The sequence below is a fragment of the Ctenocephalides felis genome, unplaced genomic scaffold, assembly GCF_003426905.1.
Source record: "Ctenocephalides felis isolate EL2017-DRISC unplaced genomic scaffold, ASM342690v1 CF-g0.4_SCAFFOLD_01886, whole genome shotgun sequence".
NCBI lineage: Eukaryota > Metazoa > Arthropoda > Insecta > Siphonaptera > Pulicidae > Ctenocephalides > Ctenocephalides felis.
This window is the reverse complement of record NW_020538040.1, coordinates 64,267,790-64,282,475: the sequence shown is the minus strand read 5'-3', so window position 1 is coordinate 64,282,475 and position 14,686 is coordinate 64,267,790. Positions and strand designations below refer to the sequence as shown.

The 14,686-nt window shown below is 29.4% G+C and overlaps 2 protein-coding genes across 2 annotated transcripts in view; one reads left to right on the top strand and one right to left on the bottom strand.

Annotated features, from left to right (window-relative positions):
* Positions 1-516: 516 nt before the first annotated feature.
* The window catches only part of LOC113375219 (small proline-rich protein 2H-like), a 74,358-nt gene continuing 60,188 nt past the window's right edge, over positions 517-14,686 (bottom strand). The window contains exons 5-8 of the mRNA XM_026615163.1: positions 10,815-10,934; positions 2,412-2,525; positions 1,958-2,038; positions 517-807 (exon numbers count right to left, since the gene is read on the bottom strand). Of these exons, the coding sequence (XP_026470948.1) occupies positions 517-807; positions 1,958-2,038; positions 2,412-2,516 (477 nt within the window). The 5' untranslated portion in view covers positions 2,517-2,525; positions 10,815-10,934. The remainder of the gene's footprint in view (positions 808-1,957; positions 2,039-2,411; positions 2,526-10,814; positions 10,935-14,686) is intronic.
* LOC113375218 (alpha-catulin) overlaps positions 8,028-14,686 on the top strand; it is a 42,353-nt gene continuing 35,694 nt past the window's right edge. Inside the window, exon 1 of the mRNA XM_026615162.1 lies at positions 8,028-8,105. Coding sequence (XP_026470947.1) covers positions 8,028-8,105 — 78 coding nt within the window. The remainder of the gene's footprint in view (positions 8,106-14,686) is intronic.

Here is a 14,686-nt window from a genome sequence, read left to right as displayed (position 1 = left end):
TGTCATAATTTCACCAAAGCTCTTGGTTTCATTTAAAAGCTCAAAATTTCCAAACAACATGAGATATTTTTTTTCTAATTTTTTCAGGACTATTACGGTCAATACTATTCTCTGAAAGTTTTAGCTCTTAATATTAACGTTTATATAGTGCGCAATTCAATCAAAATTTGTATGGAAATAGCATGAAAAAAAATTCGAAAATTTTAAAAATGTTTTTTAGGTATAAACTAGCGATATATGAATTAAAAGTGACAATTCGTGTAATCTTTTACTGAAATTTCGACGCTCTACAAAACAGATTTTTTATAATTTTATTTTGTACAGCGTCGAATTTTGAATGAAACTCATTTATTTGTTCGTAAGTTATATCTAACATTTTTTTAAAATTTTTGAAAATTTTCCCATGCTATTTCCATACAAAACTTTGGATGACGAATTTTAATTCATTCCAGTAAAATGACCTTAAGGTAATATCGTTAACCACGGCCAGTCATTCATTCAAAATAAACAATATACTCACGGCCACAAGCGGGGGTGGGCATGGCACGGGCAGTACTGCGGGCAATTCGGTGGGCATGGCGGAGGACAAGGTGGGCATGGTGGGCAAGGTGGCGGGCATGATGGTGGAGGTGGACACGGCGGCGGGCAGGGAACGCACGTGTACACAGGGCAGACAGGATTTCGTGGTCGGCTCTTGTATTTGCACGCGTAGTGGCGAGCGTCTGCATACTGACTTGGGCAGCAGATCGGCTCCGGCTTTACAAGGCACGGAGGACTGCCCTGACACTCTGCCCTTCGGCAATCATCCTTAATGTTAAACATTAGTAGGATTAGAATTCGTGTATAGACGACAATAGTTTTAAAAATTGTGTTTATCATTATTTTTTATAGCATACATGATTGCATATTCTAAATATAGAAATAATATTTAGAAGAGCAAATATTATTAGTTAACTGTATTTAAATAAAAAACGATTGCTTTCTTCAGAAAGTTCTATGAAAAAAAATAATATTGATAATTGTATAAGATTTATTATATAGGGGACACTGGATACGGTTGTGCCAGGGTACGGTAGTGACAGTCGTTATAACAGCAAATGGAAAAAAAATGTAGTACGTTTGTCCAAACAAGTTCCCATTCTTGCTTTCAGTCAGCGCTCTACATTAACATGATCTGCAGATCGAACTGTTTTTGAAGAGGCAAAACAAAGTTTCTTTGATCGATTTCTTTAATAATAACTATTTCTTGTGTACCGATAGATCACTTTGTTTGTTATTACGCTATAGGTTAAACATTAGTAGTTAACATTAGTAGTTTTTACCAGATATTGGTTTTGGGTAGATAATTTAGCTCTGTCATAACGATTTGTTTTTAAAAGTGTGCGTTGGGTACGTTTGTGACAATATTTATGGGTACGGTTGTGTTGTAACCGGTATTTCTTGTCCTTTTTGGGGGAAGGTTAAACAGGTAAAAAAATGTTTAACTTAACTAAGATAAAATGCAAAAAAAAAAAGAAAAGCAAAATTCGATACAAAAATCAAAAGGTTTCGCAGATTTTTTTTGTTTAAAAAATATATTTGTTATATTATATTCATAAGCTTTGTTTAAATGATTATGTTGTGTTGTTACAATAAAGTCGTTTCTGACTAACTAAGTTATTTTGATGTTTTGTTCTTAACCTATTTTTAATCCCGTCCACGCCCCTAGCGATAGTTGTGACAGTCGCTCTTTTCTTGTATGATTTAATTTTATGACTAATTCATTGTATTTAAAGACAGTATTTCAGTATTTCCATGTAGACAAATATCCAAATTACCATTTATTTTATTTTTCCAGCTAACTGGTAAATTAACAAAATTATTGCTGTAAAAAAGTCGCACAACCGTATCCGATAAACTACATAGAATAAGCGGTTATTATAACTTTTTTAATATATGACCAAAGATAATAAATTACCTGTATTCCATTTCGTTTGGGACAATCGCAGCCAACGTAAAGAATACCAGCACGTAACTCGCGGCTTTTGCAACGCTTTACCTTAAATGAATTATGTAGATAAAATACTGTCGAATTAATAATAAAAAACGATGACAAGTTCTCGAATTTTAAAGTAAAATATTATTTACTTTCAAATATATAATATAAATTCTCGTTATATTAGTATGTAAGATTTCAAATTATCCCTTACATCATAACTTAGAATCAATTGCTAATTTTATATTTCAAATGATCTGTATCTGTATCTCAAGATATCTTGTACTAATAGAAGTTTAACTTGATAATATTGAGAACATGCTTCAAATACGGTTTACAAATTTAGTACAAACACTTGATTAATTAGCAATAATCGTAAAGAAAAATATAATAAGTAAAAAATAAAAAATATATTGTGGTTATTAGTGATGCTCACAGTATTGCAGCCATTGGAAGAGTTGCTGGTATTGCTGTTACCGTTGCCTCCGTCATTAGCCGGAAAGCAGATTATTTTACAAGTTGCGGCTGGACAGCAAGACATTATTCCTTGCTATTTATTAGAAAGTTAATTATCAAATGATAAACAACTATATAATTAAGGCGATAGTTTTTCGCCAAGAAACAAATATTTTAATTACATTTCTTTTTATCAACGCAACGTTACATATTTGTTATTAGGTTCTAAATTCTAAAGTAAGCTTTGATATAGACATAGCAGAACAGGATTTATCCATAAATGCTCCTTAATTGATTTTAATTGGATAGAAAAGTAATTTAGCTATCACAGTATTGAAATTTATGTAACAAAACCTACTTCGAAAGTGGCCGCAAGATTTAATAAATTAACAATCAATATATTTATGTAAGGAAATTCCCCACTGGGGGAATTTCTAAAAGTTCTGTGCCCGTCAGGAAATAACCCCATTGAACCCAATGTTCAGATTGGTTATAAGAAATAAATAAAAAAAAAATCTACTTCGTCAATATTGTGCGGGGAATCAAGTAATATGAGAACAAACAAATATTTTGTTCTAGTTTTCGAAATTCGTATTGGATAACTTTAAAGTTACCAATAATTCCTTATCAAATAAATTATCAAACTTTAACTAGTTAATCAAAACTCTTAATAACAAATTTAACTACTTTTACATACATATTTTTATAAATACAGAAAAAAACTTCTTTGCTTATAAAAAAAAATGATTTATATATATAGGTGTTTCATGGCGTAACGGTCAAACACACGGTTTATTAACGACTTAGAAAATATTTTGAATTTCATATGCAATTTAAAAACTTACAATCTGAAAATAAATGGTTATTTATAAAAAAAGTTCTGCACAAATATTCTGATGCCCTTTTTTCAGAATGTTTATTTGCAAAAAGCATATACAGTAACTAACATTTTGTACAGAAGTTTTAAAAATCAATGAAAAAGAAAAAAATGATAACATATTAAAATCTTCTCAACCTGTATGAAATGTATATTGATATATAAAAATATGTTTAAGTATGCATAGAATGTATGTATTTAATTTTGTATAGTGAATGTAGAAATTCGAAACTCATTTTTATTTATTTTTTGAAAAATATTAATTTTTCGGATATATATATATATATATATTATATATATATATATTTATTATACCATGCGTGTATACAATACACACAATTAGTGTTCATAAGAAAAAATCGATTAAAGGCATATATTCATACTACTATTTTGACAGTAACCGTAATAAATTCGCAAACCCTGTTTTAAAATAATCTCCCATTTATAATTCATTCATATTTATTTTATATAAGCTTCTAATAAAACGTTGGAATTCGCATGTCATTTAATAAATTACAATCAGAAGTTTGACTCACCTCAAAATTAAATTCTTCGTTTTCCAATGTATGTTTTCGTTTTTTTTGTGAATATTAGTTATGCGTTTTTTTTAATTTGTTAAGTATTCAATTTTTTACACCATTGTTTAATAATTTTAAAAATTTATTTTTTTCATTTCAAATTTTTATTTTTTTAGAAAATTACCGTTTCATTCTTTTTTTTTTGTTGGAAATTGTGTATACTAGATATTGCTCATATCTGTTCCATTTTGTTACTTTTGTTTATGATATTGAATCGCATAGGCTTGTATTTATATGTCACATCACTTACATTTAAGTAAAAATCTAGTGATGTTGAGATTTGACATTAAATTATTGTGAATTAAAATTTGAGATCGGAGAAATATGCAAAAGTTAAGAAAAAATGTTCTAAAATTTTTAATAGAGTAGAGCGGGGCTTAAATGTCCGCCGGTGAAACAGTTCACCACCGATATCTCAAAAACAAGTAAAGTTAAGGATGTTTTGATAACAATACGTGAAAGATTTTCACCACATTATTATCGGGTGATAAACAGATATGTTTACAAATCTATAACAAATTATCCGAGGTTTTATTTTCATTTTCTTTGTCGTTACTACTTGCCTCGGTAAACGTTACAACTAGGCCCAAACACTGGGTAAGTTGTAACCTCGCACTTTTTTTTAGAAAATGATTAATTATGATATAATTAACTACAGTTGTAAAATTATTTTTACTTGATTCGGTGGAGGAATAGTAACAGCAACTATTCATCATTATTTCGTACAAATATTATCAGTGGATTTCAAGAAAAATTAATTTAAAAAAACTGTTACAATCAGCCCTTAGCTCCCATACCTGCAAAGAACTTGTACAAATTATAATTTAGTGATGTGCCAAGTCGAATCGAGTGATTCGAATCATTCGAATCAAGCCTTTAACGACTTGATTCGAATCAGATTTTACTTGATTCGAATCAACTCGTATCAAGCCGCGAAATATTTACTGTGATAAAATATGTATGAACACAAATTTTCATAAATATGAAAAAAATATTTTAATTTAATTTAATATTATAATGATATAAAAAATAATAATAAATAACATAAATGACATAAATATAAAAAATAATCATGAATTAAATCATGCGAGCCAACCGACTGTAATACGCTTAAATGTACGCCGACTCCAATCGTTTTTGTATGACTTTAACTGCATTCATTAACTAACAATATCATCCGACTTTATATGACTCAAACCAATTTATTTCGACTTCAAGTCTATATAACTTCATCCGAGTTCCTATGATTCAAACCGACTTATTTCGACTTCAAGTCTATATGAATTAATCCGAGTTCCTATGATTCAAACCGACTTATTTCGACTTCAAGTCGGTATGAATTTATCCGAGTTCCTATGATTCAAACCGACTTATTTCGACTTCAAGTCGGTATGAATTTATCCGAGTTCCTATGACTCAAACCGACTTATTTCGACTTCAAGTCGCTATGAATTCATACGAGTTTATATGACTCAAACCGAATCATCCCGAGTTCAAGCGGCTTGAACGATATGAGTTCGAAACATGTGTCTGTGTCTTAGCGTATCGACTTATCGACTTGCGTGTTTGTTTATTTTTGACTAACCGCTGAGAACCAATTTGTTCCTGAAATATAAAAAACTCATTTAGATAATAAATACGCGATTTAGATTTTAATTAATATCGAAATAAACTACACAACGAGTTTTATACACATACAAAATTATCATATTTTATTACTTGCATAATGGCAAATTCACACAAATCAAATAATATCAATCTTTACAGTAGTGAATTTTAAGTCATTCGTAAGACGTTAGATTCAGCTCCCTGTTTAGATTAGATCTAAACAATCAATAATATACACATGCATTCGTTCAACGTAAGATTAAGAATATTGTTTTATATGCTTTAGTGATAGAGAAGTGTTTGGTTATATTTTATTGTAAATTCACTTGAAATATTAGTTATATTTGTAGCTAGTTTATTATTATATATAATATAAATGTATTCATCTCTGCACTTTTTGAAATTAATTGCTTACTAAATTAATTATTTCACTTATAAAATTATTAAAATGATATTATTTCTTCTCTTAAATTTTAATTGCTCATATATGAACTTGATTCGAATTGATTCGAATCATGATTCGAATCAGGTTTTTTTCTGATTCGAATCACTCGAATCAAGAAATTTTCGAGTCGGAACATCACTAAATTATATATTTATAAAATCTTTGATCACACAGCAATTGAATAAACATTGATTCTAGTACACATGGCATTTAATTCGATGTAATAGCTGTAGATGTAATAGCTGTTAGATATTTAGATAAAACTTTCAACTTTTTTTCAAATATAAAGTTATCGCTTTCAACTACGCTTGTATGCCCTAAATTTGTAGCTTATTCAGTGGCGGATTAAGCTTTCTGCCACGCTAGGCCTTATCTGACCAAGCGCCCTTTTTAATAGAGAAAAATTTACTTTTTTATTCAAACAATTTATTTTAAATTACTTAGATATAATTTTTAACTTTGCATAGAAACTGTTCAAGATCCTTAAAATGATTTGTGACATTTTATCAAGTTTTGACATACTGAAAATTTTGTCGCCCTTTTAAATTGTGTCGCCCTAGGCCCGGGCCACACGGGCTATGGGGTAATCCAGCACTACGCTTATTATTTCAAATTTTAATGAATATACAATGCTTGACTTATCACATTACAAAAGCAACTTTTGACACAAATTTTGGTTACAATATTTTCTCAAAATTTGATATTTTTTAACATTAGACTATTAGTCGTAGGTCCGTAACAAAAAGCTTCATAAAAATCGGCAAACAATTTTTTTTCAACAGTTAATTTTAAGAAAACGGCGCGGTAGATTTTTACCTAAAACTACTCACGATCAGTATCGTTCCCAACCAGTATCTTTCGAGCAGTTTTTGATTTTTAAAGTCGATTCAAAATTGAGAGCTAAAAACGTGGACATTTTTATAGATTTTTTTTTCATTTTTCTGCTATTTACAAAGAAACGGCTCAGCAAATCGTCGCACAAAACTGTGAAAACATAATCCACATCGAAATACGTCGATTGGCTTTTAAATTTTTGAAATCGGTTCAAGCGTTTTTAAGCAAACGTCGTTGAAAGTTATAATTTTGACAAACGCCATAAAAACGATACTAATTTTTGCAAACTTTGAAGAATTTTTAAAGTTAAACGAGTTGCGTAAGGCCGTAATATTTTAGTATGATCTATAAGACTATGGCATATACCGTCAAAAAAAATCATAAGAATCGTCGAAAATTTTTTTTAACACTTCATTACAAGAAAACGGCCTGGCTGATCTTTACCAAAAACTAATCAGCATGATACCCAACCAATATCTTTCGAACGGTTTTTGAATTTTCAAAATCGATTTAGAATTGCGGGCTAAAACGTAGACAATTTTTTTTTCACTTTTGTGCTATTCACAAAGAAACGGCTTGGTTAATCGTTGCGCAAAAGTGATAAACGCTAGTCCTCATCAAGATACATCGAGAGGCTTTTATATTTTGAAATCGGTCCAGACGTTTTAGAGAAAACGTCGATTCACGGCAAAAAATCTGTTCACATGCACAAACACATTCACATGCTTTTTATAAATTTGGTCTCATTCGATTCAGAACGGCTTGAAACGTCGAGAAAACATAAAAGTAGCAAATCGGATTTTTTGATGAAAACAAACTTCTCCTACGGGAAGTTAATAATGTCATTTGAAAGTTCGCTGAATAAGCCCGCCGGCAGCGCTGATATTATATCGATAAACGAAAATTCGATATAGAAATGAGTTTTCGGCGAATCGAATCGAATCGAATAGAGTCAACCCGGCGCATGCGTTGCCTTTCGTTACGAGTAGAAACGGCGTTCGTAACCTTATATACAGGAACGAACATGTGTTTCCGAAGAGGGTGTGACGTCAAACGTAAACCGTGTAGGACGACCTGACAGCGAAAAAGATTCTGACAGTACCGACTTCAATTCCGTCGCGTAAAACTAGCATGGAACGCTAAATTTCACCCGCGATTAAATTCGATAAAACAAATGTTCGATATTAACAATTTATGAAAATTCCAAGGTTCGAAACCGCGTGTGGATGAGTGCAAATAAACATTTACTTCAAAATGGCAGAAGCCGAAACGACGGTGCTGGAAATCAAGACCAAATCGATAGAGCAGACGCTGGTGCCTCTAGTAAAGCAGGTCATTTGATCATTTATTTTTTACTTTAGTTTCGTTTTGTGCCTAAGGTTATATTTAGACATAAACACATTGTTGGCTCGGTATAATTCAGTCGCACGCATGCGCCCTAATCAAACTGTTGCTCACGTCAATTTAGATGACAATGTGCAATAATAACGTTACCTGGTTCAGAAACGAAATCTAATTTAGCTTATAAACGTATATAACGATTGATTTCTTTAAATAGACAAGGAACTCAAGTACACGCGACGTCTATTTTTGTCAAATTGATGATATACACATGTGATGCGAAAGCGATTAAACACACACGCGTTAATATATATACATACACACATTATATACATATATACACACACATATATATATATATATATATATATATATATATATATATATATATATGAGGTAGAGCTGGTCAACATATCTGAATTTGATATACTAATTTCAATTAAATGTTTATATTAAGCCTACGTGGATAACTTTTACCCACAAATTGCCGACTGGCGTGGTAATGCGAAATTTCTAATCTTTCTTTTCTAAAGCTCTTTCTCCTCACGGGTCACTTCTACCAAAAGCCGTTCGCTACCCGTAGCCGAAGAAGCAGTAATGACTCCGTTTGGTTGTATCCTCCATTTTTATACGATTTCCTTATTGAATAGGAGAATATGGTAGGGATATCCCTACTCGTATGAGAAGAATTCTAAATCAACAATATTTGAAAGTAGAAGAAAAAAGATGTGTAACCAGCCATCACCTTGATTCTTACGACGTCGCTATCGGGAGATATAACGACAATGTTTGAAAATCTATAAAAAATATTTTTATCGTTGTTAGTTTTTTTGGTCGTGACCACTATTGTTTAGTTTACGAGACTTTAATACAATTACTGAGTCTACATTATTTATGTTTTATAAGACGTTGTGTTATTAACTTCCTGTAGGGTAAATTATAGCAATCGCCCAAAAATCAAAAATGAAAATTTTCGCATTTATTTATATTTTGTAGGTTTCTGAATATTTTGGCATACCTTAGAAAAAATGGATGTGTGTGTATGTATGTATGTAGTATATATGTATGTAGTATGTATGTATGTATTTTTTTAAATTACAATATCTGTTACAACTGCTGAATAATATAACATCTAGTAACATAAGTGAATAATAACATAAATATAAATAAAATAGAGTACAAAATAAAGGATAGTATTTTCATTAAAATGATATCCATATTATGATGATTTAATATAAAATAAAAGCAAATAATGATAAAAATAAAATTAATAGAATTTGTGAATAATAAAAATAGAAAAGCAATAAAGAAGGGTAAAAACAATAAGTGACAAATGATAATAAATATAACTAATTAACAATATTAGAAATAATAAGATAAGTGTGTATGTATGGATACAACTTCTCGTCGACGTTTTCGATGGCACCGCTGAACCGATTCGAATTATTCAAGAAGCATTCGATTTCTATTGATAAAGTTTGACGTCATGAAGAATTGTTTAAGTTTTTGCAAAGACAGAACCAGCGGTTTCGGAGATCCAGAAAAATAAATAAAAAAATGCATTTGGCGGTCGAAAATCACATATTTTGTAAATTAAATCAACCGGACTGAATGAGTATTAAAAACTTTCAAAAAGTCTCAAAAAAAAAATAAAAACATTTTGGTTTTCGAGTTTTTAAAAAATACGAGTATCAATATCGTATAAGTATTCCCAGAAAAACATTTTTTTTCAATATGCAAAATTCTCAAAAAAGAAAAAAAATATTTTCTGAGCTTTTAAAAATTCGAATTCCTTAAGGCACGATGCCATGCACTACTAATTTTTAAGTTATATTCAACAGTTTTTTATATAACCTCTATAAAAGCTCACATTTGGGTAGGGTAACAATGTAACAAGGACCATCTGAGCCAAAGGTATAAACAATAAAAATAGTTAATAAAAACGCTAATTAAGTTAGAACAAGCTATGATTTCAATGGAATTCAGGATCTAGTAATAGATAATTCACTTTAACACAAGATATAAAATGTGTACTGTACTATGATAATATAATGTTCATTCCAATACAAATACATAAGTATTTAATAATACAAAATATGTGAATAATCCAACCAGTAATTAAAGATATAATAAATTTACTTTTTAAAGATGCTACGAAAGGTTAACAAGTGCATATTGAAAATATATGCACATATTGTGAAAGTGTTTCCTTTGACATTGCATTTATTTATAGTGTAAAGAACTGTGAAATATTATCTAAAAATCAACTATTTACCTCGAACAAGGTTGAAATGTCATTGCGTTTATTTTATGACTTTATCGTAATATCACTGCATAAATTACCATTCTGAATTACCTATTAATTTGAGGTGTCGAATTGTTGACATGCTCGCTTGGCATAGTTTTGAGTTTTTTATTTTTATAATTATATTTATGGGGATGTAGGATTTCGTATTTGAATGCATATCAAATTGTTAAATTCCTTTAGTAGTAAGTTTGATCTTGTGTGAAAATGGAAATCAAATACTGCCCAATTAAAGATCAATAAATATGAATAAAGTGGTAGATTCCATGAAAAGTAATGCATTATAATATATAGTATACATTTTAGGTTTATCATTAAGATCATCATACACACACACACACATATATATATATATATATATATATATTAATCTACATATTTATATAATAACTTACCAAAAGCTAGCGCCACTTTTCACATTCTGTCGGAGAATTTTTATAATCATTTTCAATTATCAGATTACCGAACTACTACTCTTGTCTAATATCTACTGGTACATCATAGATTTTCGGCATCTGAAAAAACAAAGAAGATATTTTCAGTGAGAACAATTGAAATATTTGGATGGTCAGAAATATTCGAATTCTGTATTTGATTAATCGGTTCCAAAAATAAGCAGGTCAGAAAAAACGACCAAAAACTGAATCCGGGCCCGGATAAAGTTGAAACGTGATATTACTATGGTAATTATCTAATTTATCCACAACATGAGAAAATGTATATTGAATTTCTTGAATACATATATTTATGGAAAAGATATACATAATAATCTTTATTTAAGAATACTTCAATATTTGTGCTATGGTAATGTCTGTGACATACTTTATTGTCAGATTTTGTATATAAATGCTTGCAAATTTAAGTTTAAAAGTCACATTATGATAAAATGACAAATATTACCAATTAGTATCAAAACTGAACTAGAATTAGATACAATCGAAATTTCTGAGAAATATGTAGAGTAATATTCTGTAGAAATATGAGGAGTATTTCACTTTGTACATTTTTTTTTCAAGAAATGGTTTGGCTGGCACTTGTGTATGGCAGTCGGAAAATTTGTTTATGTAATTTTTCCCTAATTTTCGTAAAATTTGAAAAAAAAAGTTTAATTTATACATTTCAAAAATTCAGGACAATCTGGGACAAAAACCTTGAATCAAGGACAAACATTGCTTCTATGAAAATCTAATATGATAAAATAGGTTTCTGACTAAACTAACATATAATAAAAATTATAAATGAATGGATTATATAAAAAATATCAAAATAATAGAGCTCATAATAAAAAAAGTTAAAAAAAACCTATAAGTTTATTACGAATTTATTCGCCTGCATGACTAATATGATCAACATTTCAAATATCATTTAAAGCATTTTTTAAAGGATATGTTTTTATTAACTTAAAAAATAACTGGAAATTATTAGATTACTTGTTTTAGTGTCGAAAGAACTCTTGTTCAACATTCTTTTGAAAATCCCATTATTTTACATTTGCTAAGTAGCGTGTTCATTGAAAAAAATATAATAATTGAAAATAAAACACAAAATAAACTTTCAAAATTACTTCTATAATCAATTGCATTGCGTGTCACTAAATTTTCTTCTGAAATGTTATAATGGTTTTTAAGTAATTCGAGGACGCTGATTTCAAAAAAAGTAACAGAACCGCTCTAGTTTTCGAGATATACCAATATGCTAGTATCACCTCAAATTACAATGAAACATAACATATTTTATTTTGTGTCTCAAAAGTCTTTTTATATAATTTTCGAGGGTGATTAAGATCTAACTAATTTTGTCATAAGCTCCAACATTTTAGGACGTCCCACCTCCTTGATATGGCTCCGCCAAAGTCCTGATGTTTCGGTGGATTCTCTCGCCTGACTTCCTTGTTTTATTTTCGAGTTTAATACAAGAATTTATGAACCGTGAATTTTCTATAAGTTGCCCAATTTGGAGATTATCAAATGTATCTCTTTTTAACTTTTTCTGTTTTTTTCTTTTAACTTTAGTGTCTCAATCCATTACATGATATACAGAAGATTTTCATTACCTTAAGACCCATTTTCTTCTATTGCCTGAATTTATTCCCTTGAAATTTACCACACAGAAAAAAAACATTCGAAACAGGCGGTATTAAATTTTTTTTCTTTTAAACACTAATGTAAATACTCTACGCAATTTTGGCACATTATATAAAGAACCCATGTTTTATCATGATTGCGCAATTCAATTTTAAAGTGGTTGAAATACGCCGTCTTGACGCAGTTTGATATAGGCTATCGGAATTTGTCGAAAACATATTCACCACAGATGTTTAAAAAACTATATGGATCATGCACATAAGTTCTTAGAGTCGGAGCTATACCAAAAACTGCAGATAAAACTTTTGGTACTTCTTTGAAAGAAAATTGAAAAAAACAGAGGTATGTCAACTGATTTCTAGTGCAGTCATTAAGGACTTTTTGACCAAATAGAAAAATGAATAAAAAATTCGCAAATGTTCACAAACAATTAACTGAGGTTAATATTAAAAATAACAGTATAATCATACGCTTACTCAATCATAATTTTTGGTACGCCTTAAATAAGAGAAAAATAAGCAACTAACGTTAGTTTCTTTAAGAATTCCAGAGCTAAAAGGGCAAATAAAGGGGCAGTACAACTCTTCTGAAAATAACCGATAAGTAACTTATTTCATAAATGAGTTATAATTATTTTCGTTTTAAATGTCTCAGTTACACATTGTATTTTCATTTTCTATAGCCATATTTCACTCGAGTTTGGCGCCTTATCTTACAATTAGAACAATGCATGCTATTTAATTTTAGAATAATGCGCATCATATAATATACAAACTAGTGGCGTATGGCATCGTGCTTTAAGGCAAATTGCTATAACTTCGCGTACCTTAACGAAATGTTCGAGAAATGTTAAATGTTTTCGTATAGATTATTATAAATAAATACTGTAACATTGCCTTGCATTTATAATAATTATCAAAACTGAATTACAAAGTTAAAATTATTTGTTTAAAGTATATAAGTGAGCTTTAGAACTTTAGCAAGAATTAAGATTAAAATTTGAATTATTTTCTATTTATATATAAAAAAATTATATCTATAAAAACAAAATATTTTTTTTCTAAAAGCAATTGTTTCGTCAACACAAGCAGAAAGTTTTTTGAATCATTCAAATGCTTAGTTCTCTCAAAAACTGCCATTTTTTGTACATTTAGCTCCGTATTTTCGAAACGACTGGACCTGCCTTTGCCAAAAACTAATCACCACTTCTCCCCATCATTACGAATTGAATATTTATTACTTTTTTATTTCTGCACTCTTTGCTCTGTATCTCCGTAAAGGCTGCACCTGCCTTTGCCACCAAACTAATCAGCACATTCTCCTATCAATAGGAATCGAATGTTTTTTGAACTATTCAAATCAGTTGATCAGTTGGACATACAAAACACACACATACATTTTTTCTGATGTATGCCAAAATATTCAGAAACCTCTGAAACGTGAAGATATGCAAAATATTTAATTTTCGATTTTCGGCCGGTTTCCATAACTTACCCCACAGGAAGTAAAATAACGGTTTAACGATTTTCATTCTGCAGTTATTATCAAACAGTGAAAATAATATCGAAGTTAATAATATTAATATAATAAAACATTACTGACGATTGAAATTAATGCAATAATGACGATTAAAATCTTCGCAAATTGTTATTTTTAATAAATATTTGCAATGAAAATATGTTCATCTTAATTTTAAAAAAATCATGTATTTATTACCAGAGTAAATTTATTATCAATATATCAATTATTTTGATTTCATAAACATTATAATTTTTAGAATAATTAATTGATAAGTGTTGTATGTATAACAAAAATATAGAAAACGTTCTGAAAATTAATTTTTACATACGTCTGTTTTCTTCAACTCATAATGAAAATTTGTACTCATTGTTAAATTATTTATAAAATCTGATAATTTAATGCGCATATGTCCAAAGAAAATTCAAAGAAGACCTTAAAACGAAAAGATAAGCAACAATTTTCAGTTTTAAATTTTTTTCGAATACTATAAATTATCCTACGTGTGCCTCAAAAAATATCTGTGCACTTTTGATATCAAATTACTAAAAAAGTTTAGAAAGTCGGGTTTTCAAATCTCTCTTTTATGCCGTGTATACATTATTCTAATTACAGAAAAGAAATACTTGTTATATAAGGCCTAGCACTAGCTCTTCCATTATCGC